The 26,735-nt window shown below is 37.8% G+C and overlaps 1 protein-coding gene across 4 annotated transcripts in view; it reads right to left on the reverse strand.

Annotated features, from left to right (window-relative positions):
• Positions 1-20,654, reverse strand: part of UGGT2 (UDP-glucose glycoprotein glucosyltransferase 2) — a 233,044-nt gene extending 212,390 nt beyond the window's left edge. For 2 of the 4 annotated variants that reach the window (XM_069067351.1, XM_069067350.1), the window contains exons 1-2: positions 20,260-20,652; positions 4,902-4,984 (exon numbers count right to left, since the gene is read on the reverse strand). In XM_069067351.1, the coding sequence (XP_068923452.1) occupies positions 4,902-4,984; positions 20,260-20,438 (262 nt within the window). In that variant the 5' untranslated portion in view covers positions 20,439-20,652. Of the gene's footprint in view, positions 1-4,901; positions 4,985-20,259 lie in introns of all 4 variants that reach the window. The other 2 variants (XM_069067352.1, XM_069067354.1) reach the window with 1 other exon arrangement.
• Between the last annotated feature and the right edge of the window lie 6,081 nt (positions 20,655-26,735).

Consider the following 26,735-nt stretch of genomic DNA (forward strand, 5'->3'; position numbering starts at 1 on the left):
AAATAAAATATTGTATGCAAATTGCCTTGTACTACATAAATGTCAACTCTTCTGTTTTTAAAAGTCTACCTTGTTAATAAAACTTCATCCTAGGGCATTAATGCTTTCTTAGTAGTGTGTTTGAAATAACTATCAAACATGATAAAGTATGCTCTTTTAAATTTTTACAGAAAAACACATGCTATTCTTTGTTTTTTAAATTGCTCCCTTGATGGTCTCTTATTCAGTTTGTGTTCTCTCCCGGAGGTCTTCCCTGACTTCCCCAGCCAGAAATTATTTTTCCCACACAATCTCATATTTCTTTGTACTCCAGCCATGTACTTAAATAATCTATGCACATACCTTATCTTCCTGTACTATAAGATCCTTGTTTATTGAGACTATTTTTTGTATCTCCCCTTCTTTCAACATGCCCAGAATCATATTTTGCACATTAATCTCTTTTGAATGAATTTTTTCAATCTATATCTAAAGCATGCTTAATTATTTTTCCCCTCTCAAACTTCAATCCAATATATACAAATATAACTGTAGATGTTTTCTGAATTTTTATTTAGATAAAATATTTGACCTTAAATGAAAATGAATGATATATACCAGTTAAAACAAGCCAGCTGCTCATTAGTTTAGAGTCCATCATATTTTGCACTGTATAAAAAGTAAATTAAAATCCAAAGAATATTGGGATCCCCCTTTGCAGCTGCCCCACTCTATTTTTCTCCCAGGGCTTGCTATTTATACCACCCTTTTGGTTTTCTCTTCGCAAAACTTATTTTCTATGTATTTTTCCAAAACCAGGTGTAAACTAGATTAAATCCAAGAGAAGAGGAAGTTCCTATACATCGGTGCTAGTACTTATGAATGTGTATCTTCCATTAACTTTTTTTTTTTGCTTTTTGGAGGGGGGAAGATAGGGCAATTGGGGTTAAGTGACTTGCCAAGGTCACATGGCTAGTTTTTGTGTTAAATGTCTGAGGCCAGATTTGAACTCAGGTCCTCCTCACTCCAAGGCTGGTGCTGTATTCACTGTGCCACCTAGCCTCCCCCCATTAACTATTTATAATATCTGAGGAAATGGCTGTCTAAGAATAGATCCTAAGCTAGCCTTAAAATATGTCTGTATATAGACTGAGATATACTTACATAAATATATATATACATGTGCTTCCAATAAATTTTTAGTAAGTGAAATGCTTTCCCCCAAGCTATTTAGAAAATTGAATTAGATATGCATTTAGAATAATGATATATTTCACTTTATCTATGTTTATATGTGAAACATATGAATATACATATATGTATGCATGAAATGCATCCAGAAGATGACAGCTCCTGAAATCAGAAAATGAGTATACCTTTTTCATTGAAAGCTCTCAGCACCCAGATATAATTAGTTATCAAAACTAATTAAAAATCACAATCATTAATATTTATAGACTTTGAAAAAAACTGAAATGTATATGTGTGCCAAGTATTTGTAGAAACTGATCAGACATCAATTTAGAAAAATTCTGAGGAAGATGTAGATCTCAATCTCTGGGAACCAATGTAATAAGCCTTTGATCTTGGATTGTTGTCAGTCTTCATGCCAGTATCAAGTTTCCACATAAAACTTTTGAATGGACTTGGGGATAGAGGAAATGTTTCTTCAGGCATTCACCTTGAGACATGGTGTCTAAGCCACATAAGGATGCCTATTTCATTTTGGCATTTCAATGTTTCACTGTTGATCAATCAAAGCTGTGCCCTGAGCACAACTGACTATAGGTGTGCTCGTCTGCTCTGTTACTGTCATTTTCTGTTGACAAGACAGGTATCATGAGGCTTCTAACCCATCTCCCAAAGCTATGCAGGTTAAGTAATAGCACACCACTAAGTCTTAAGGCATTGACACATCAATAACACTTTGACAGATGAGGAAAAATAATGCCATTCAGTACCAGAAAAGGAACAGATTCCTTAAAACTTAAAACTATGATAATAACTTCCTCAGCACTAAAAATATGATAGAAGAAAATTAGTGCCTGAATTTAGAATATAAAAATAGCATTATTCATAATGTCTGGACAAAGGACATAAAAATATTTCTTAAATAGCCATAAAGACCAAATACATCTTTTAAAAAAAACTAAAATGGAATAAGAGATTCTAGGAAATATTCCACTGTCACAGAAATAACTTGTAAAACAGGCTCAGTAAAATCTGTTTGTTGCAAACCTTCAATTTATCCCCTCATAGTTTAAAAACACAGCCTAGATTTAATGCTATCGAAATGGTATGCTCACAAAATTGAACAGTCAATGGAGATGATATGTCAAAAGTCATGACTTAAGAGTTTAATATTTGTTTCTAAGACAAACTAGCATGGTGACTGTGGGCAAGTAACTTATCCTATTAATGACCCATGTAACTCTCTATGATAGGAGTTCTTAACCTGCTATCTGTTTTTTTTTAAGTTGATAACTGTACTTCAATATAATTAGTTTCCTTTGTAATCCTATGCATTTTATTTTCTGCATTTAAAAACATTCTAGAGAAGGGAGTCATATATCTTACCAGATAGGCAAAGGTTAAGACCAAAATGTTGCTTTTTATCAGTGGAGAAAACAGGAGTTCAGTCATGCCTCCCTTTTTCCCCACCTCCCAACATAATAACATCTTACAAAGTTGTTGAGAGCAAAGTATTTTTAAAACTTTAAAGCTTTATATAAATGTGAATTGTTATTACTTACAAACAGATTTCTTCTATGCTCAGCCCTAACACATATATAACAAGTTGTAGCACTTGGGTACCCATGCAAATACACTAATGCTTAGTGATGGACTCTTGCAATATTATATTGATAGGGAGTTGCACTGAGATATAAGACATACTGATCAAACGGGTCATGAATCAGGTCCTGGGACTTATAAGACTTTGCAAAACTATTAACAGAACCATTTACCAATTTACAACGAATAGGCTAGGGAAATATCTGAAAGATACTAAATTTGGAAGACTTTGAAGCAGATATGAAGAGGTCTGGGGTAAGAAAGCATAGGAAGGTAAAAGAGTAGAGTGAGTTGCCAATTCAGGAATGGAATTTAAATGGCCTTTTTAAATTAACATATAGACATGACAAATCATATCCCATTTTTCCCCTTATCAAAATAGTAAGAATATACTAAAATAAAACAAGCAAAAAACCCCCACATTTTCCCTATTTATAGAAAAGAAAATATTTCTAAGAGGCTTTGAGTTTTATCACAGTAAGGAACATGTGTTATCTAAACATTATATCTCATCCAAAGTTTCCTAGGCACAAGTACTCTGCATCTAGCTGGCCCTTTATAAATGCAGAAATTAAATTTAAGATGATAAAATTGGTTAAGCCTATTCATTAATGTTTTAAGGGAAAGATCATAAATATTGCTTCACTTGACTCTTTTCAAGCATCTGTACTGAAATAGTTATGATTCATTACATCTATTTTTGCATCAGAGATTTATTTCATGGAATTATATAATTATAGAAGTAGGTCTACCAATGAAGTAAGCTTCAAGGTTATACTTCACTTAAAAATAATTAGGGATAGGAGTTACATAGCATTTAAATTACCTTTACAACTAAACACATTTTCCTTGTAACTAAATGAAATCACTCAATGTAATTTATACCTTTATCCTTCTTGTAATCTTTGTAGGACAAAAAAAAATTGAACATTATCATCTACTTAACAAACCTTTATATAATTTAAAGGTTAAATAATTTTAGCCTTCTCTTCTTTGAGTTAGCCAACCCTGAATTTCTTTAATTAACCATGGCTTATGAATTTTCTTTTCTCTATCTTTAATCATGATGTTATGGTAGAAATAACAATGAAATTGGAATCAAAGTATAGGCGCTCTTCTATATGTGTAACCTTATGATCACTGTAATTTCCCTGGGAAATGGGTAACCCACTTCCTCTTGTGTAAAGTAAGGAGAGAGATTGTATTAAATGATTTCTAAAGTTTTCTGTTGAGCTAAAACATAGTTCAATTTTATTGATGTTTTCTGAGCTCTATGAGGGCAGGGATCCTATAATTTGCCCTTCTTAGTATTTTTTACCATTAGGAACAGAGCCTGGCAACATTTAAGATATTCCAAGTATCCCAGGGCCCATAAATTTTCTGCAATTTTTAATTAGAGATTTGCTTAGACCATCAAATGTGACTAATCCAGGGTCACAAAACCAATATGGGTTTGAGGAAGAGCTTGAACTCAGGACTTTCAGACTCTGATGCCAGTTCTCTACTGACAAGATAATATCATATATAATTCCTCTATCAATACTTCTTTAAGATAGGCACAAAATGATGTTTTTTTAAAATATGATGAAATAAAGGCATAAAAGTTAGCAGATTTGTTAGGGCAAGTATTCAGTGCTCTGTCCATGAACTTATTTTGTCCTTCACTAAAAATGAACAAATTGATTTCCTAACTCATCAGATTAAGACAGAAAAATCTGCATTAAGAGTATAGCTGATTAGGAAATAAAAGTACAAAGCAAGCTAGTGAAAAAAGAATAAATTTTTCAAAGTAAAACAGAATTTAGCATTTGACAGTTTTATTATAGGTTATGATTAATGCAACAGTATTATTGTGCAGCAAATCTTAAAATGAAGTGTTTAAATAACACATTAATATAGTGTATTGAGTCTTGCAAAATGGTTATCTGACAACTTGTTATTATGGCAAATGTTATTATTAAGACTTTAAATATAATAATGTAACAAAGTTTTTCAGAATAAAAACATCCTTAAAATTTAACTCATATTTATATATTCTTGCAAGCATTATGTTATTTTTTAACTTTAACCATTAAAAGTATTTCACAATTTCAATATATCTTATAGGTTAAAACATGCACATTCCTTACCTCCTTGCTTGTATATTGTTAATTCTCTTATGGTTTCCAGAAACTGCCAAAACTTCTCATTACTTTCTTCTGCCATAAATTCACTATATAAAAAAAATGAAATGTTTTTCCATGGGTACATTTAAAATTTTTTTAAAAAATAAATTTATTTTTTAGTTTTCCACATTCACTTCCACAAGATTTTGAGTTATAAATTTTCTCCCCATCTCTCCCCTAACCACCACCCCAATATAACAAGAATACTGAAAACCCCTTTCCCCAATCTGTTCTCTCTTATGTCCTCCCCACACCCTCCTAATTTTCTTGTAGGGCAAGATGGATTTCTATACCCCATTGCCTATATATCTTATTTCCTGGTTGCATGTAAAAAACAATTTTTAACATTTGTTTTTAAAACTCTGATTTCCAGATTCTTTCCCTTCTTCCCTGCTCATCCACCCCACGGGGAAGACAAGCAATTCAATTTAGGTTGCACAAGTATGTACCTATGCAAAACATTTCCACAGTAGTCAGTCATATTGTGAAAGACTATATTTCCCTCCATCCTATCCCGACCCCCAATTATTCTATTTTCTCCTTTGACCCTGTCTCTTTTCTTTTTGGAGGGGGGGAAGGTAGAGGAATTAGCGTTAAGTGACTTGCCCAAGGTCACAAGCTATTTTTTTGTGTTAAGGGTCTGAGGCCGGATTTGAACTCAGGTCCTCCTGACTCTAGGGCTGGTGCTCTATTCACTGTGCCACCTAGTCACCCCCAGACCCTCTCTTTTCAAAAGTGCTTGCTTCTAACTACCCTCCCTTCTGTTATCCCCCCTCTTGTCCCCTTTCTTCCTACTTTCCTGTAGGGTAAAATACCCAATTGAGGGTGTATATTATTCCCTCCTTAAATCAAATCCAATTAGAATAAGGTTGATTCATTCCCTTTCACCTTTCTGCTCTTCCCCTCCACTGTAACAATTTTCTCTTGCCTCTTTTATATGAGATAATTTACCCTATTCTATCTTACCTTTTCTCTTTCTCCCAATATATTCCTCTTACCTCTTAATTTTATTTTTTAGATATCATCCCTTCATATTCAACTCATCCTGTGCCCTCTGTCTATATATACATGTACACACATATATACATACACACCTATTTATACACACAGATACCCTCCTATGCATATAGATATATGTGTGTATACACATATATACATATATTCCCTTCAACTTTTCTCATACTGAGAAAAGTCTCATGAGTTACAATTATTGTTTTTTTATGTAGGAATGTAAATAGTTCATCTTTAATAAGTTCCTTATGATTTCTTTTTCCTGTTTACCTTCTCATGATTCTCTTACTTCTTGTATTTGAAAGTCAAATTTCCTGTTCAGCTCTGGTTTTTTCATCAAGAATGCTTGAAAATCTTCTATTTCATTGAATGACCATATTTTCTCCCATAGCATTATACTTGGTTTTGCTGAGTAACTGATTCTTGGTTTTAGTCCTAGCTCCTTTGACCTCCAGAATATCATAATCCAAGCCCTTCGATCCCTTAATGTAGAAGATGCTAGATCTTGTGTTATCCTGATTGTGTTTCCACAGTACTCAAATTGTTTCTTCCTGATTGCTTGTAATATTTTCCCCTTGACCTGAGAACTCTGGAATTTGGCTATAACTTCCTTGGAGTTTTCTTTTGGGGATCTTTTTTAAGAGGCAATTGGTAAATTCTTTCAATTTCTATTTTGCGCTCTGGTTCTAGAATATCAGGGCAATTTTCCTTGAGAATTTCTTAAAAGATGATGTCTAGGCTCTTTTTTTGATTATGGCTATCATAGTCCAATAATTTTTAAATGATCTCTCCTGGATCTATTTTCCAGGTCAGTGGTTTTTCCAGTGATATATTTTACATTGCCTTCTATTTTTTCATTTGTTTGGGTCTGTTTTATAGTATCTTGATTTCTCATAAAGTCATTAACTTTCATTTGCTCTAATCTAATTTTGAAGGAATTATTCTCTTCAGTGAATTTTTGAAATTTTCCATCTGACCAAGTGGGCTTTTTAAAGCATACTTCTCCTCCTTGGCTTTTTGGACCTCTTTTGACATTTGAGTTAGTCTATTTTTTAAGATGTTATTTTCTTCAGTCAGGCTGTTGACTTGTTTTTCATTATTTTCTGGCATCATTCTCATTTCTCTTCCCAATTTTTCCTCTACTTCTCTTACTAGACTTTCAAAATCCTTCTTGAGCTCCTCCATGGCCTGCAACCAATTCATATTTTTGTTGGAGGCTTTTGATGCAGGAGTTTTGACGTTGTTGTCTTCTTCTGGTTCTGTTTTGGTCCTCTTTGTCCCCTGCCCTCTCCCCCCCCCCCCCAAAAAAAAAGATTCTATGGTCTGATTGTGCTTCCTCTGTTTGCTTGTCTTGTCAGTCAACTACTTGACTTTTGAGCTCTTTGCCACAGTAGAACCCTGCTTCCAGAGTGGAGAGTGCTGTTTCCCAAATTGCTGGGGTTTTGTGCAGCTGTTGTCAAGAGTTTTTGTCTAGGCACCTGCCAAAGAACTGTGAGGAGGACTTTCTCTTCACAGCCTCAACAACTCTGCCACACCAGCGCTCCTCACTGCAGGTGGGACCACCACCCAAGGCTGCAACACAAATGGAAGCAGGCCAAATTAGGAGAATCCTGCCTTAGTGCCAGCAGAGAGATTCCTGTAATTGCCCTCTGGACAGTCACTTGGTCCCCCTATGTTCTGTAGGCCAGGAGCCAAAAGCAGCAGTGGCAAGAGCAGTTGTAGCCATCACCAACTCCACTGCCCCGGGGCAGAAGCTGGATTGTGTTCTTCTCTCACTGTGGATCAGCAGGGTTCCCTACTGATCTTTTACTTTGTCTTTGGCATTTATAGGTTGAAAAGTCTGCCCTAGCTGCCAGTGATTCACTCTTGTGAAGTCTGCTCCAGCCATTCTGTGCCACTGCCCTGGGTCTGGGCCCACACAGCTCATGCAGGACTGTGCTTGGCTCCCAGCCTGGTGCAATAGACCCTTCCTGTCAGCCTGTCAGGCTGCCTTCCATGGCAGATCTGTTTCTCTCTGTCACTTAGTGGGTTCTGTAGCTCTAAAATTTGTTTAGAGTCATATTTTACAGGTATGGGAGGTGGTTGGAGCAGGAGCTCAAGCAAGTTCCGGCTTTGCCATCTTGGCTCCGCCCCAACATGGGTAGATTTGGGTTGTTTTTTAAAGGATATTTTTTATTTTTTCTTAATTACATGTAAAAATAATTTTTAACATTCTTTTTACAAATTTTCCAAATTCCCTCCATTTCTTTTCCCCTCTTTAAGAAAACAAGCATGTTGAAATAGATTATACATGTGTATTATACAGTCACACAAAACATATTGCCATATTAGCCCTTACCATTTAGGATAAAGCCCAGCAACTTGCAAGATCTCTCAACTAATCCAGAGTCTATAAATTCTCTGGACTTTATAGTTAGAGTTGCCTGGACCAGTAATCAATCATGATTTAGAGCATTTTTTCATATGCCTATAGATAACTTTCACTACTTTGTTTAAAAACTACCTGTTCAAATCCTTTCACCATTTATCAATTGGGGAATGACATAATATTATAAATTTGACTCTGTTCTGTACATATTTAAGTAATGAGGCCTTTATCAGAGAAACTTGGGGTAAAATCTTACACAAATTTCTTTTAGAGCAAGGGTTCTTTTTGTAATTATTAGTATTTAATTTTTCTTAGTTACATGTAAACAATAATTTTTAACATCTGTTTTTAAAACTTTGAGATTTAAATTCTCTCCTTTTCTCCCTTCCCACTCCCCTCATTGAGAAGACAAGCAATTCCATATAGGTTATATATGTGTAGTCATGTAAAACATATCCATAATAGTCAGGCTGTGAAAGAAAATAGAAAAAAAAATTACCTCAAGAAAGATAAAGTGAAAAAAAAAGACAAAAACTGCTTCAATCTATATTCAGACACCATCAGTTCTTTTTCTGGAGATTAATAGCATTTTTCGTCCTAAATCCTTCAGAGTTGCCATGGATGGTTCTACTGCTGAGAATAATTAAACCATTCATGTCTGATCATCCTACAATATTGCTGCTACTTTGTACCTATTATATTTCATTTTACATCAACCCATGTAAATCTTTCTAGGTTTTTATGATAGCATCCTGCTCATAATTCCTTATAGTACAATAGTATTCCATCACAGTTACATACCACAACTTATTCAGTCATTTCCCAATTGCTGTACATCCCCTCAACTTCTAATTCTTCACCCCCAGAAGAGAGCTGTTATAAATATTTTTGTACATATAGGTCCTTTTCTTTATTTTTTTAAATCTCTTTTGGGATAAAGACCTAGTAGTGGTATTACTATGTCAAAGAGCATGCATGGTTTTATAGCTCTTTGAGCATAGTTCCAAATCACTCTGTACAATGGTTTAATCAGTTTACAACTCTGACAAAAGTACATCAATTTCTCATTTTTTCCCATATCCCCTCCAACATTTGTCATTTACCTTTTCTGTACTATTATCCTATTCATACCTATCATTCAATAGGTATGAGGTAGTACCTCAGTAGAGTTGTTTTGACTTGCATTTCTCCAATCAACAGTTAGAATATTTATTTCATATAGGTATAGATAGCTTTAATTACTTCATCTGAAAATTGATTATGTGCTTTTGGTCATTTATCAATTGGGGAATGGCTCTTATTTTTATAAATTTGATACAGATCTCTATATGTTGGAGAAATGAGGTCTTTATCAGAGAACCTTGCTTCAAAAATTTTTTTCTCAGTTACTATTGCTAACTGCATTTTCCTCTATCCTATCCCCCGACCCCATTTATTTTATTTTATTTTATTTTATTTTTGCTTTTTGGAGAGCAACTGGGGTTAAGTGACTTGCCCAAGGTCAAACAGCTAGTAATTGTGTCAAGTATCTGAGTCCAGATTTGAACTCAGGTCCTCCTGACTCCAGGTCCCATGCTCTATGTACTGTACCACCTAGCTGCCCCAACCCCATTTATTTTATTCTCTCTCTTCTTTTACCCTGTTCCTCCTCAAAAGTGTTTTGCTTTGAATTATCCCTTCCCCCAATCTGCCCTTCTTTCTATCATACCCCCCCTCCCCTTCTCTTATCCCCTTCCTCTTTTCTTTTCCTGTAGGGTGAGATAGATGTCTATACCCCTGTGTATCTTATTTCCCAGTTACATGCAAAAACAATTTTTAACATTCCTTTTTAAAACTTTGAGTTCCAAATTCTCATCCTTCCTCCTTCTCCACCCACCCTCGTTGAGAAGGCAAGCAATTTGATATAGGTTATACATGTTAGTCATGCAAAACACTTCCATAATAGTCATGTTGTGAAATACTAACTATATTTCCCTCCATCCTATCCCCTTTTATTCTCTTCTCTTTCACCTTGTCCCTCCTCAAAAGGAGTTTGCTTCTGATTACCCTCTCCCCCAACTTGCCCTCCCTCTATCACCCCTTCATTCCCCCTTTCCTCTATTCCTGAGCTAAGTTACAGCAAACTTATTGGGCTCTAAGCTCAGCACAACAACAATCCTTTGTGCTCTGGATGATCTCACCCTCTAGCAAAATCACATAATTATTGTATTGCTTTGGCTGGCACCAGGTGTTCTTTGAGCTTAGATAAGTTCTAGTCATGAAGCCCTGCTGTGTAGCAAACTTCTCATTTTGTTGTTGTTACCCCTCATTGTCACAGCTACAGCTCACTGTGCAGCAGCTGGTATAAGTACTGAAACTTCTCCACACCACTTCAGATTCTGCCCCCTTCCTACCTGGGGTGGGGGGGCACAATTCCTACACTTATGTCCTTCCTTGCAAATTGCTCCCATCACTTTGAAATTAAACTTCTCTTTGATTCCTGACTCTGCTGTCTCCAGCCTGCTCTGTTCAGCTTTGGCCATTTATAGGTTGGAGGAAGGTTTTGGTCTGGTTGACCAGTTGTTGTCAGAAGTGGAAGTGGACATGGAACCAGGCCATTGAACTTTCTGGCACCAGTGGGAATGGACTAGGTGCCAATGGAGATTTATTTCTTGAGAGTGTGACACCCCCCCCTTGTATGGTTAGTCCTGTCCCCTTCTCCCTACTCCGATCCCCTGAGTTCCTTAATATGTCAAAGGACATATGTCTGAAACCCCAGAATATGAGTAGTTTTAGTTTATAAGTAAATGATAAATGAAATGTTAACTGTTGGGAAACATCAGTAAAGATATTTAAGCCTGAAATTATGGTTAGTGAAATTTTGCTATTTATGGTAAAAATTCCTGGAAATGTAATTTACTATTGTTTTGAGTTTTGATTACAGGAATAGTTGTCAGAATTGTCATGAAGCCAATAGTAGAAAATGGCATGTGCCGCAGTCTAGGAATTTCTAAAGGTGCAAATGTGTGCCTGGGAAAAGTTTTGGGGAAGACTGTGTCATGGCCTAGGTAGAATCTTTCTGACTCTATTTCCCCATTGGACTATTTTCTCCCTGAAAAGGAAATTTGCCAACCTGGTTAAGCCTGAGTCTTGCTTTTAATAACTTGTGACTTTATGATTGGCTGTCAGATATGTCTAATGCCTGGACTCAGAGCTAAAGGAGTTTTTCTTCCTGTTATGATATATGACATTGTTATAACTATGATCCTCTTTTTTTTTTTTTTTTTTTGCTTTTTGGAGGGGGGAATGCAAGGCAATTGGGGTTAAGTGACTTGCCCAAGGTCACATGGTTAGCAAGGGTTAGCAAGTGTTAAGTGTCTGAGGCCAGATTTGAACTCAGGTCTTCCTGACTCCAGGGCTGGTGCTCTATTCACTGTGCCACCTAGCCACCCCTCCTCTTTTTCTTTTTATAACAAATTTCTATAATCAAGAAGTTTTATAAATACAATACCAAATCTATTCAGTAGTAAATTGATACTGTAACATCTTTGAATTACTATGATAGGATACAGGTATGAATATCTTATAATTTTCACCTATATTTGTGGTCAAATTATAATATAGGTATGATATCTTCCTAAGGAGGAAATGATTAAACAAAGTAATAAGACAAAGATGTAAAGTTAAAGTTTTCTAATTAAATGAAATAGTAAATTTTGAGAAAAGCAACAGGATTACACTGTTCTCTCTAAGAACTTTATACATATGTATATGATTGGCTTCCAAATTTATCATGGAAATTCAAGTTTTGAGTATGTTATAGTAACAAGTTCTCAAAATTAAGATTTTACACATAAATTGTATGGCTAATGGTAAAGAAAGTGAAATAACTTTCCCATTATTAAAGTATCTATCTGATTACTTTGAAAGGCAGAAGAGCTCATTTTATAGTTGGACCCTCATAAATTTTTAAAAGATTCTTATATCAGGCACAGGATTTAGGTAAGGATAGAAACAACAAATGATATATGAATTGAAATTCTCTGAAGTTTCAAAATTGGAGAACTAAATTTAAGTGATATTACCAGCAGAATTATCTAGGAACTTCTAGATTGGAATCAAAGAAGCAAAACTCCCTTCAGAGCTGTACTAAGCAAAGTTCATTGTCCAAGAAAAGATATCTATGGAACAGATGACTACATGAGACATCTGGGATTCAAAATGTTCTGGTAAAATGGATATTGAGAATGGGTCACTAGAATACAAGGAGACTTAAATTTAATTATGTTTAAGTTTTCTTGGTTACTGTGGTTATCTGTAAATGTCTCTTCTCAGAACTAGTTCATTGTGAGACCTCTAAGTATTTTGATCTGTACCTGACAGTGTAATTAGGCAATTATGGGAATTGTGATTGAACCATCGCATTGATTGAACCTAGCCCTGTGTGACTGGGAAACCTGGATCATCTTTATGTGTTGTTTAGAGACTCTTAACTAAGGACCTATGCTATGTTGACCAGAAACTCCGATTCAAAGACTGATGAAAGTTTTTTCTAAGTGCCCCTACCACATCCTTCTGACTATTTCCACAGTGGCCAAACTTGGGGGTGTGGACTCCTATATCATCTGAAGCCCCTGCCCCTGAGTGAACAACAGAACTCAATGTTCATTTAGTACAGACCCAGAAGCAGCCAATATCTAGATGAGACAGATGTCCCAAAATTCCAGACAAGGGCTGAGTATACTGTCCCACTTTTTTCTCCTTTTTCCTTTTGTTATGTGCCCAACCACCAAGGCCCTGATTCCAGCATGTGTTGGCATTTTCTTCCCTTATATTCTAGGCCCCCGTCTTTTTTTCTGCCTGCAAGCAAACAATGGCTAGCAATGATACCTGGGACATATTTCCCTGAAAGGTCCCCTCAAAGAACTAACCCCCTTGGCAATATCTCGTCCAGGTCCAACTGGTCTCTTGTGGCATCTTGACTTTTACCTACCTCTCCTTTATTGGCCAGAAGGGTAGCCCTGTTTTCCAGAGCTAAGGCCCAGCAAACAGGCTATGCCCTGAGCTTTGCATAACAATCTTTTGCACTCACCCTCTGGCAAAATCACTAATTATTGTATTGCTTTGACTAGCACCAGATATTTTTTGAGCTTAGACATGTTTTGGTCATGAAGTCCTGCTATGAATCAAGCTTGTCTCATTGTCAGGGCTATAGTTCACTGTGTAGTCACTGGTATAAATATTGAGATCTCCCAACACAGCCTTAGGTCCCCCAATAGGGGCATGGCACATATGTCCTTGCTTGCAAGATGTTTCCCTAACTTTGAAATTAAACTTCTATTTGATTCCTGACTCTCCCATCCCTAGCCTGATCTGTTTGGCCCTGGCCACCCACAGGTTAGGAGCTGGTTCCATTTGGTTGACAATGTAGGAAATACATGGTTGTATGTGATGAAATCTGAATATAATCATACAGACTTTGCACATACTTGTTAAATTATATTTCAAGGTACAGTTACTTTTGCATTAATATACAGGTAACTGAAAGAAAAAGAGAAGAAAGCAACAGCATGTGGGATATGGGGTTAGCAATCATCTCAGAATAGAAATACTTTATGTGTCTCTTCTATTATTCTTTCCAGTTTATTTTGGCTTTCTTCCCTCTGCTACTGAAACTAAAACTCTCCCCTCCCCCAACAAAATTTGAACCCCTAACTTTCTAAAAAGATACCATATGGCATAATATAGTTGATCTCAGAGCCAGGAAGATTTAAGCTCAAGTCCTGCTGCTGACATGTACTAGCTTTGTGATCTTTGATAAGATACTTTTTATTACTCTAGGTAAATATTTAAGACTTAAAAAAAAGACTAATTTCTCTTTGTCCCGGACCTCTTTTACTCATACCCCTTCTATTCATCACTGCGACCTGTTCCCTGCCCCCCTTTCTGTATCTTCCCACCCAAACCAGAACTCCAAATTCCTTACCCTTTATTCCAACACTAGCAGTATCGTTACCCACACACCTCCTCCCTCCTGCTCCCAACACACTGGTCCTAGCGGGGAAATAGTAATATTCCTTGTGCTTTACTAACACTTCTGGACTCTCTCTTTATCAACACTCAGAAAGCTTTCCTTTGACATTCACAGTACAAAAATTTTCTACCCAAGACAAGTTATGGCAGCTGTTGTATCCTTATTACCATTTTGGACTTCTTTAACTTCTCCATCTGTATTCATTTTGGATTTGTCTTCTCCAACAAGCCTCCACAATGGATATCCTTCCCTTTCCCTTTCATGCTTTTCTGCTCTCTTTTGTGCTGTCTTCTCTCTATTAGATTATAAACTCCTTGAGGGCAGGCACTGGCCTTTTTTTTTCCTTTTTGTATTCCCAACACTTAGAACAGTGCCTACCACATAGTAGGCGATTAATAAATGTTTAGTAACTATTGACTATTCTATTTCCTTCACCAAGGAGTTCAGCACTTTGCTCACCCTTTCCCTTTCCTCTCCAGTGCTTTACCTTATCCTCTTTAACATTCCAGCTCATCAGTCTTTTTTTTTTTTTTTAAAGCAATCGGGGTTAAGTAACTTGCTCAAGGTTACACGGCCAGTTATTATTTCTGGGTGTGATGCTGAGCATCTGAGCCCGGATTTGATCTAGGTCATCCCAACACTGGAGCCGGTGCTCTTACTCGCTGAGCCACCTGGCTGCCCCCAAGCAATTGGCGTTAAGTAACTTGCTCAAGGTTACACGGCCAGGTGTTTCTGGGTGGGTGCTAAGTGTCTGAGCCCAGGATTCGATCTCCAGGTCTTCTCAACACTGGAGGTGGTGCTCTTACTCGCTGTGCTACCTGGCCGCCCCCATCAGTCTTTTTAAATCACTTCAGTCTCACACAGAGATTACCACAAGCAGTTATTTTATCATTACCTACAAGTGTTCCATTTCTCTAATTAGAAATTCTGACATTCCTTTGACTCTAACTTCCTATCAGTCTATCTTTTCCCATGCCTCAACATTCTTAAACCTATTCCTCTCTTCAGACTTTCAATCTTTGTATTCCTCAGGACTTCCTCAGGTCATTATCTCTGATCTGATTTCAACTCCCCCCCCCCTTTGCAATCTGAGTTAGACAACCTAGAGTTAGACAATTCTATTCTCTACTCAAATCCCTTGCTCCCTTGTCCCAGCATCCCTTGTCAAACCTCAGTCCAGAACTGCTCCCATAATCCTACTCCTCTGCTCCTATTTACCTTCTTCTGAATAGAGATGGATGTAGTCACACAACCATACTGAGCACATTATAAATTTATGTTATCCAACTTCAAGTGTGCCTTCATAACAGAAAGGCAATCCTTTTATTCTACCCTAATGGATTTCCTACCTCATTCTTCACAAAAACTTTTCAAAATTTTCTCCTCTCTCCTCAGCCAATCATACTTCAATCTTTCTCCCCTGCTTAGCTGAGGACCTCAGCTCCTACTTTACTGAGAAGATTGCATCCATTCCACATAAGTTCCCTTTTCTTCATCTCAATAACATTGGCATCATTTCTCACTCTTTCCTCCTTTTTGTTTTTGACAATTACATGGTCTTTCTCTTTGCGAAGGCCAGTACCTCTATAAGTAAGTGCCTTTGATCATGTCACCTTCCATCTTCTCCAGCAGACTGCAACTCTAAAATACCTCCATTTCCAACTTCTTCCTCTCTAATAATTACTTCCTTCAAAATTTTTCCAATTATCTCTCATCCTTAAAAAAACAAACAACTCCCCCAGCTCTTTGTGAAGAAGGAAGATGGCCTAGCAGTACCAGTTCTCAAACTATACTACAAGTAGTAATCATCAAAACAATCTAGTGCTGGATAATAAATAGTGATCAATGGAATAAATTAGTTACACAACATACAAAAGTAAATGACTACAGTAACCTAGTATTTGATAAACCCAAAGGTCCAAGTTATTGCATCAAGAACTCACTATTTGTGGTGGCTAGGTGGTATAGTGAATAGAACACCAGTCCTGGAGTCAGAAGGACCTGAGTTCAAATTTGACCTCAGACACTTAATACTTACTAGCCGTGTGACCTTGGGCAAGTCACTTAAGCCCAATTGCCCTATCCTGCCCCCCTCCCCCCCAAAAAAAACAACCCAAGAACTCATTATTTGCAAAAACTGGAAAGCAGGCTGGCAGTTAGACACAGATGAACATCTCACATTGTATAACAAGATAAGCTCAAAGTTATTTAGACATAAAGGGTAATATTATAACCAAATTAGGGAAACATGGAAAAAAAATTACTTGTCAGATCTGCTGATAATGGAAGAGTTCATGACCAAGTAAGACACAGAGAGGACCATTTATAGGTAAAATGGATAATTTTGATTACATGAAATTAAAAAGATTTTGCATAAACAAAACCAATGCAGTCAAAATAAGAAGGAAAACAGGAATGTACAAAAATAATTTACTCTGATAAAACTGTCATTTATCAAATAGATAGGAAACTGAGCCAAATTTATAAAAATAAGAGCCATTCCCCAATTGATAAATGATCAAAGGATATTAACAGGTAATTTTCAGAAGAAGAAATAAAAGCTCTCAAGTCACAGGACAAATACTCTAAATCACAAATAACTGCTTTTTGGAGGGGGAAGGCAGGGAATTGGGGTTAAGTGACTTGCCCAAAGTCACACGGCTAATGTGTCTGAGGACGGATTTGAACTCAGGTCCTCCTAATTCCAGGGCCAGTGCTCTATTCACTGTGCCAGCACCCCCCCACCCCCGCCCCGGGGAGAAATACGAATTAATATAACCTTGTAATATAATACACCTCATACTCATAATATATATATATATATATATAATATATAATATAACCTTGTAATATAATACTCATACTCATCAGATTGGCTAACAACGAGAAGGAAAATGACAAATGCTATAAGGGGATGTGGAAAGATAGATACATTAATACACTGTTGGTAGAGCTGTGAATTGGCCCAACCATTTTGGAAATCAATTTGCAACTATTGCCAAAGGGCTATAAAACAGTACATACATACCCTTTTACCTAGCAATATCACTATTAGGTGTGTGCCCCCCCCAAAAAAAATCAAAGAAAAAGCAAAAAGATACATACATTAAAATTTTGTAGCAACTCTTTTTGTGGTGGCAAAGGAGAAAGTATGTATATCCATTGAGAAATGACTGAACAAGTCATATAGTACACAGAATATGATGAAATACTGTTACGTTGTTAGAAATGTTAAGAATAATAGTTTCAGAAAAAACCTGGGAAGACCTGTATGACCTTGATGCAAAATGAAGCCAGCAGAACTGGGCAGAATACTGTACAAAGTAACACCAATATCATAATGACAATCAACTGTGAAAGGAAGCTACTCTGACCAACATAATGATCCAAGACAATTTGAAAGTACTCATGATGAAAAATTTTATTTAACTCCAAAGAGAGAGAACTGAGGTACTCTGAGTAAGGACTGAAGCATATTTGATTTCACTTTATTTTTCTTGTTTTTTTTTTCTTTCATAACATGTCTAATGTGCAAATATATTTTGCGTGACTCCATATGTATAATATATATCACATTTCTTGACTTTTCAATGGTTAGAGGAGTAGGAAGAAGAGAGAGAATTTGGAACTGAAAATAAAAAGTAAAAACAAAATTGAATTAAATTAAAAAGAAAACCTTCCCTTTTTATACCCTTGTCTATCCTTCTCTTTTTTGAGCTAAACTCTTGTAAAAGCTGTCTATATTCCCACTGCCTCCACACCCTTGTCTCCTCTGACTCACTCTTCAAACGTTTGCAGTTTGGATTCTGACCTCATCATTTCACTGAAACTGTTATCTTCAAAGTTACCACTGATTGCCAATCTGATCATCATTTTCTGTCCTCATTAACCTCAACCTAAATTTGAACATTTGAAACTGGTGACCACACTCTACTGGATACTATCTCTTCTCTGGACCCTGCTGACACTTCCTTCTGGTTCTCTTATCACCTTGGCTTGTTAATCATCCATATCATGCCCCCTAACTGTGAATGTTTCCCAAGGTACTGTCCTATATACCCCTTCTCATATCTCTCTCTCTCTCTCTTTCTCTCTCTCTCCTTCTCTCTCTCCCTTCCTCCCTCTCCCCTTCCCCCTTAATAATGTTATCAATTCCCATCGATTTATCATCTCTATGATGACTCCTAGATCTACATACATAGCCTCAGACTTATTTCTGAGCTTCAATATCACATCACAATTGCCAATTGGATATTTCAAACTGGATGTCCTAGACATATCTCAAATTCAGCACATCCAAAACAGAACTCATTATTACCCCACTCCCAATTCCATCCCTCTTTCAGACTTCCTTGGTGCACTCAACCCCTCATTCCCCATCACCCTACATAATCAATTAGCTGTCAAGTCTTGACAGTTTTTTTTAACCCTGTAGCATCCCTTGCATCATCATCTCTCACCTAAATTATTGCAATGACCTTCTAACTGCTCTCCTTGTTTCAACCTTTTCCCCCATTTCAATCAATCCTCCACACTACAAACAGCTACTTTCCTTAAGAGCAGATCTGAGACTCTTACTTCCCTATTCAATAACCTCAAGTGGCCTCCTATTGCTTCTAGAATAAAATAAAACTTATCTGTTTAGCTTTTCAAGTTCTCTACAACCTCTCCACTATCTATCATTCCAGGCTAATTATGTAATGCAACTAGTTTATGAAGTGGATAGAGTCCTGGACTTGGAGTCAGGAAGACCTCAGTTTAATTCTTGGCTCAGACACTTAATTGCTATGTAATCCTGGGCATCACTTAATCTTTACCTCAGTTTCCTCATATGTATATATGTATGTATGTATCTATCTATCTAACATCCTTCTATACTCTGTGATCCAACCAAAATGACCTTATTCCAGTTTTTCACACATGACACTATCTCCTGTCTCTATGCCTTTGCACTGGCAATTCCCCATGCCTGGAGTGCACTCTCTCCTCTCTTCTTTCAATACCACCTTAAAGTGAACTCTTTCCTGACTCCTTCAATTATACCCTTCCCTTTCAAACAAACCTGTATTATAAATACTTTGTAGTTATATTTATTATAAAATAGCGAAGTATTTTGTCCTAATTTTATTCTGCATGTATTTCTACAGTGTCTAGGTCGTTAGTGCAATTTTGAATTTTAATAGCTTAGATAAGTTTTAAGCTTTTAAAGATTAAAACTGCACTTAAAAGTTTTGGAATACTTTGTATAATAAATCCATGTTGTGTCCCTCATTAGGATGTAAACCAGCTGGTTAGGAGAGATTGATTATCTCTGGAACTGTATTTGTTTCCATAATGCTTTAGCAAATAATTGGAGCTTAATCAATGCTATTAATTGATTTAATCTGTAGAAGTTACCTACAGGGAGGGAGCTTCCTTAAATCAAGGAAATCCGAAGCCTTGTCTCAATCCCTAACTTCCTAAAACGCTAATGCAGCAAAACTGAATAAACGTAGCAGGAAGGGAGGTGGCACAGCAGAGGGGACACGTCCCAGCAACAATGTAGTAGCTTTGGAGTTAAAAGTAGCCGAGAATGGTATTAGAAGGGGGTTAGGGATCTGCAACAATGTAGTCGCTTTGGAGTTTCAAAGTAGCAGAGGTCGGTCCTACAAGGGGGTAGGGACTTGGATAACCACAGGGGAGAGGGAGACCCCCAGGAGGCCAGTCACATAGCCCGGATAGCACTTTACCGGATCCGCCCCAGAAGCGATTTCCCAAATCCCTAACTCTGGACCAGTAAAAAAGGGAGAGACGTAGGCAGGAGCCGCCGCTCCGGCCCGCAGCTCCCCAACCCGGGAACCCACGTTCTCCCCACTCCCCCGGCTGCCAGGCGCCCGCCCCGCGCCGCCCCCGGGGCCGCTCTCGGGCCTAGGCGCCGCTCCCGCACCCACCTCGCCTCCAGCAGCAGCGGGGTCGCTGGCCATTTCGCAGACAAACTGGCCGTCACCGCCTTGGAGGAGGAGGCGGCGGTGGCGGCGGCGGAGGAGGGCGCCTGAGCTCCGAGCAGTGGGAGCGACAATGACACCGAGCCAAGGAGGAGCCGCACCACGTAGGCAGCCGCCGCCGCCATAGCGGGGAAAGGAAGGGATGGAGCTGAGAGAAAGCGATGGAAAAGGACGACCCAGCAGCCTGGACCCCGACTTAAGCCCAAAACTACCGCCTTCGCGACGCCCCGCCCCTAGCGACCGCCCATTTCCGGTTGGGTGAGGGGAGAGGTGGGATGGATGGAGTCCGTTATCCAGGGTTCGGTTGAGGCGATGGGAAAGTGGAGCATGCGTATATTCGTGCCTTGGGACCAGGTTGGAATGAGCCTGAAACCGGGTGGGGATCATCTCCGAAGTGGAGACATCGCTCCCTTTCTGTTTGGAGAGAGGACTTAGCACTGCCATATGGAGAATGATAGTAGATATTGCGGGTCCCAATAAATCCAATTTTTCATATCTATATACACACACATCTGTATATACATATATGCACACCTATGCACACACCCATATATGTACACATATATACGTATACAACACATGTGTACATACACATCTATGTATATATACACACACATACATTGTCTCCCCACATTAGATTGTTATCTAATATTTTCACCTTTCTTTGTGCCCACAGTGCTTACCAAGGTTCCTGACATATAGTAAAAGGCTTCTTACTTGATAATATTTCAGAATCTGCTTTACAAGGGACCCAAAATTTCACGTTAGAAGGGACCCCAGAGATCATTTTAATCCAGACAGGAGTAAAATGGCAAATATTTAACAAACGATTCTCAGGGAAAATGCACACAGAGCATACTTCTAAATTTAATCTGTATTAACATTTTCTCCATCATTTTCTTAAGTCTAGACAACCCACAAATCTGGACAATCTATTGTTTTGTGTGTCTAGACAAAAGAATAAATCAAATCTTGATTTGTAGCCAATTTACAAGGTGTAAATGCTCACACTGAAAATTTACCAATTGACTCTAGTCTCTTGAGCTGTACCCAGCACAACCCTCAGTCCAGAGGTAATAACCTGGGATCCATAGAAAGGACCATGAACTTGGATGGGGGGGGGGGGGAGAGGGCAGGGATTACATCTTAACTTTAATCAGTAAATGGAATTTAGCACTTTAATTATTTCAAAACATTATTCCAAGAAGAACAGAGGTTTTATCAGACTACCGAAGATGGTTGACACACAAAAGAATCCCCTGAAAGTCCACCTCCTTGTTGCCACTGATGGGGAAACTGAGTCCCATAGGATATTGACTTTCCCAAAGGCTGCCTCCCTTGTGTGCCCTTGATAACCTTAAAAGGGACTATTTGTTACTTTCCATGGTGTATAATAGATATCTAAAGTCATATCTAAACTGAATGCAGTTTAAACAGAGTGGGTTCCTTGTCCTGAACATTGTCCTGTAGGACAGCAGATTCTCATAGGCTAGTTTGGGAAGTATTTCCAAAGGAAGAAGAAAAAGCCCTAGGGAGTGAAGAAAAAATAGTGTGTGTGTTTAGGGGGTGGTAGGGGAGTGGGAGTGGTGGTGGTTGTGGTGGTGGTGGAGGAATGGGAGCTAGGGAGGAATGAAGAGATTATGTAAATACTAATAAATGAATCAAAGTCTTAGAGGTAGAATAAGTCTCAGAGGCCTAACCCAATTCCTGCCATTTTAGAATTAGGCAAAACTGAGTCACAGAGAAGTTAAACCATCAGCTACCAGATTTTTATTAATAGTGTTACCATTTGCCCTGTCTCTAACTCAAAACTAGAAACCTCATGATCTTTGAATCCTTTCTCTTAGCTCCATCATATCTATCCCTAAAGATCTAATAATTATACTCAGCTGAACTCATTTCAAGTCCTGCTTTCTCTCTACTACCTATCACTCTTCGAAGTTTGTTTCCCCTCCTTCCCCTCTCGATTTGGACTAGATAATCTCTTAGGTCCCTTTCAGCTCCAAATTTTATCATTCTAACTCCTGCACCCCACTTAACATCTCTTTTTTTGAATGGCACCAATTTCCACCCAGTCACAAAAGACTTCAAACTTCATTCTTTACTTTCCCTTTTTTATTTTTCTTCTCTCCTTACTCCAATACAATACATTTCCAACTCCTGTTTATTTTACATCTGTAGTATTTCTAGGATCCATCTCTTCCTTTCAATTCCCTATGTAACCATCCTATTTCAGACTCTCATACTTCTCATCTAGTGCAGATCATGGAACACAGAAGGCAAGAAGTTGAAGAAACCTTGGAAATCTAGTTTAATCCCTTTCTTTTACAGAGAAGGGAACTGAGGCCCAGAGAGAAATTATATTTCCTAGGTCAGAAAAGTAGTTAACAGCATAACTAGGATATAATAGCTCCCTAACTGCCCTTCCTCCAGGCAGTTCTCTCTAGTCTAACCCATCACCATTACTATGGCCAATGAATCTTCCTGAACTACTGTTCCGATAACATCACTCTTCTACTCCAATTTTCAGTAAAAATTCGGTAAAATGCTTCATCCTGGAATTGTAAGATGTTTTCAATGCTCCCCACAATTTAACTCCAACAAGGAACTAGGGATATTTTGCCTGAAAAAGAGAAGACCTAGGAGGAATATGATAGCTGTCTTTAAGTATTTGAAGGGCCATAAATAAGGAAGAGAGATTAGACTTGCCCTAGAGGGTAAAATTCAGAATAATAGGTGGAAGTCAGAGAAACATACATTTCTTTAGACTGAATGTAAGGGAAGACTTCCTAACAATTAAAGCTATCCAGAAGTGGGATAAGTTGCCTTGGAAGATGGTGGCCTCCTCCTTTCTAGAAGTCTTTAAGCAAAGGCTTGATGACTATTTGTATGGGACATTATAGAAGATATTCTTGTTCAAGTAAAGTTTGGGCTAGCTGTCTTCCAAAGTTCCCTTCTAATGCTGAGATTCTGGAATCTCTTTTTATCTTTAATTCTTACTACTTATTTTCATATACTCAATTTTAACCAAATTGAAGTAGTCAATTAATAAAGTTAATTAATACAATTAGTTAAATTGAAATAAGCAGTTAAGTATTTAAAATGTGTCAAACAGTATGTTAAGAGATGGGAATAAAAAGGCAGAAATTATACTATATGGTCCTGAAAAAGCTTTCTCCTTCATACACATAATAAGATACATACACATGATATACAAAATAAAGACAAGGTGTTAGGAAATGTTTGAACTAGCATATGGGAGAGAAGAGGAGATCAGAAAAAGGTTTCATGTGGGAGATAGCATTTGAACTGAGTTTTAAAGGAAACTAGAGATTTTAAAAGGAGGTGAAAAGGAAACGTTTTTGGACATGAGAACAAACTGTTTGTAGTGTATGTCTGTGTGTGTGTGTGTGTGTGTGTGTGTGTGTGTGTGTGATGGGGAGGGGACAGCAAAAAGGCTGCTACTTACACATAGGGACAACGTAGGGCAAAGTGCCATTGGCTGATTTGACCAGAAAACCTGATGCCTGGTGGAGTAATATATGACTGAAAAGGAATGATAGATTAGAGCCAGGTAGTAAAGGACTTTAAGTGTCAAAAATAGAGTTTTTTTTTATTTGACCCTAGAGGTGATAGAATCAATTGAGCAGAGGAGTAACATGGTTGAACCTATGTTTTAGGAGTATCATTATATCATAATATCTCCATTCCCCATTTACTTCCTGTCTTTTCCCACTTCCCTGCCTTTGTGACTATGTCCTGCCTCCCATTCTTGGAATGTACTCTTTTCTCTCTTTCTTTCTCTTTGTTCAAGGTACAAGTCAGGTGCCCCCTTAATGAAGCCGTTTCTAAATCCTTTCCCTCAGTTCTACTCCATCCCAAATAGCTGAAAGTCTTCTGTTCCTCTTCAGATCATTCATAATGCTTTGCCTTTTTTTTTTACTTATTCCCATTGCCTCTTGTATTTCAATTACTTGTGTACTTATTCCTATTGCCATCATCCTAGTTCAGTATTTCATTACTTCTACTTTCTTATTTTAGAGACCCTCCCCCAACTTCAATCCATACTGCACATTAGGGTAATTTTCCTAAAGAACAGTTTTGATCAGGTGACTTTCTGTTCAAAAGTGTTCAATGAATTCCTACTGTCTCTTGAATAAAGTCCAAACTCATTTGCTTGACATTCAAGCCCCTCCATAATATGACACCAATCTACCTTTTCTAGATTTATCTTTTACTACTACCCTTTACAAATCCTGCATTCTAGCCAAACTGAATGACAATATTGGTACGTCTTCTATAAAACCTATTCTGTGTAGACTCCATGCTCAATGGATTCTCCCATTTCCCTTAATTTCATCCCATCCCCATGGGAAACCTGGGAAACCCTGGTGGCTGGCTGATATAAAAACTCCATTCCCCACTCTCAAATTTCTGGCCTATCTACTTCAATTCTGCAACCTCTTCCCATCCAAAAGGCCCTATTCCAAATCTTTTGTATTGTACCCTCTAAAAAGCCTGCTCAACAATTAACATACTTCCTTTCATCTTAAAGCTCTTTCTCATTTCTTCTATCTTCTAGCCCTCATTGATACCACTTCAGTCACCACCCTTTGTAGTTCTACATATACTTTCTCTGATATTTCTTGATTCAATGGTCATAATGAAGGAATTAGAATACTCTTTGCTCTCCTTTACTACTTCCATACACTTCCCAGACCATTGTCATTAAGCAACCTCTCTCCACCTTTGTGGTTCACCCTATATAAATTTATCATTGACCTAGATTCTGGCAGCTTTTATCTATAGGATCTCAGGGCATTCAACTTCTTTCCTCACTGAGTTCAGTACCTGGCTCATACTTTTTTCCCCTCCTAGAATACTAGAGAATGTAAACATATTTATGCCCCCTGAAATTACTTATCCAAGTTTCCTAATCTATTCAGTTCCTATGACCTACTCCTCCCCAACAACATACAAAGAAGGTAAGACTCTTGATTTTGTCATCACCCACAAACATTTCATTTCCAAGTTTTGAACTCTAAAATTCCTATATCTGATTCTATTACTTTTTTTTGGAGGGCAATTGGGGTTAAGTGACTTACCCAAAGTCACATGGCTAGTAAGTGTGTCAAGTGTCCAAGGCCGGATTTGAACTTAGGTCCTCCTGACTCCAGGGCTGGTGCTCTATTCACTGTTCCACCTAGCCACCCCTGATTCTATTATTTTTATCATTCAATTTTTCCCTATGCTTTACAACCCTTAACCCTGTTCTTATCCTCATTTCGACCCCCATTCTTTCCATCCCTCTGTTCCCTAACATGCCATTAATCCTATACTGGATACACTTTCTTCCTTTCCCTATCTCTACCTCTTGGTGAAACAACTCAGTTCTACATAGTCCTCCATTCTTGCTTCACTTGTCCCCATGACTTATTGCCAATCTTGTCTTGCCAAAGCCAGACACTATATGATTTCCACCATCCACCTCCTTTGTTCCTTATTATTCACAAGCTTCTGAAATGAGCTGGAGGAAGTAAAAAACAAAAACCCCAAACATAAATATGTGTTCGCTAAAATTTATGTTATCTAAATTCATCTGGGCCCTCACTGCAGCAAGGCAAACATTCCATTTCTCCCTAATTGATTTGCTCTACAAGTTTCCACAGGACCTATTAAAAATCTCCTGTTTCAAATTTCTCACCTCATCACCTACCTGTTAGCTAAATAAAAACTGAGACCATTTGCTGAGAACACTGTTATCTCCTCTGTGTCTCATATTACCCAGATATATTCCTCTACTATCTTTTCTCTAACTTCAATCTCTTTTGAGGAGGTGATCATTCTTCTTGCCAAGGCAAGCCCTCTATATGCCCCCTTGATCTCATTCACCTTAACTTCTCCAGAATATTGCTGCTACTCTCATCCCCACTCTCTTCATAATCTTCAGTTGCTTCTTATCTGTCTGCTCTTTCCCTGCTGCCTACACAGAGAGGCTGTGTTCACCATCTTGAAGAAAAGTCTCAGTTTATCTGACCATACCTGATAACTACTATCCTATGTTCCACCTTTCCTTTGAGGCTAAAGTTGAGAAAACCAACTACCCTAGATGTATCCACTTCCTTCCTCTCAGTTAATTCTAAACCCTTTGCAGCCTGATTTTCAATCTTATCATTGAACTGAAACTGAACTCTCTAAAGTTACTAATGATTTTTAATTGATAAATATATTGGCCTTTTTCTCGATGTTGATCCTCCTTGAACTCCTAAGCATCATTTGACATTATTAATCAATAACTCCCGGATGCTCTCTAGGTTTTCCTGACACTATTCTATCTTGGTTCTCCTATCTGACTGACCACACTCCTCAGTCTCCTTTGCTGGACCTTCATTCATTTCATACTTTCTAATCATGGATGTCCT

The sequence above is a fragment of the Petaurus breviceps genome, unplaced genomic scaffold (assembly GCF_028583685.1).
Source record: "Petaurus breviceps papuanus isolate PSGF00001 unplaced genomic scaffold, PetGlider_PUasm1.0 90743, whole genome shotgun sequence".
Taxonomy (NCBI): domain Eukaryota; kingdom Metazoa; phylum Chordata; class Mammalia; order Diprotodontia; family Petauridae; genus Petaurus; species Petaurus breviceps.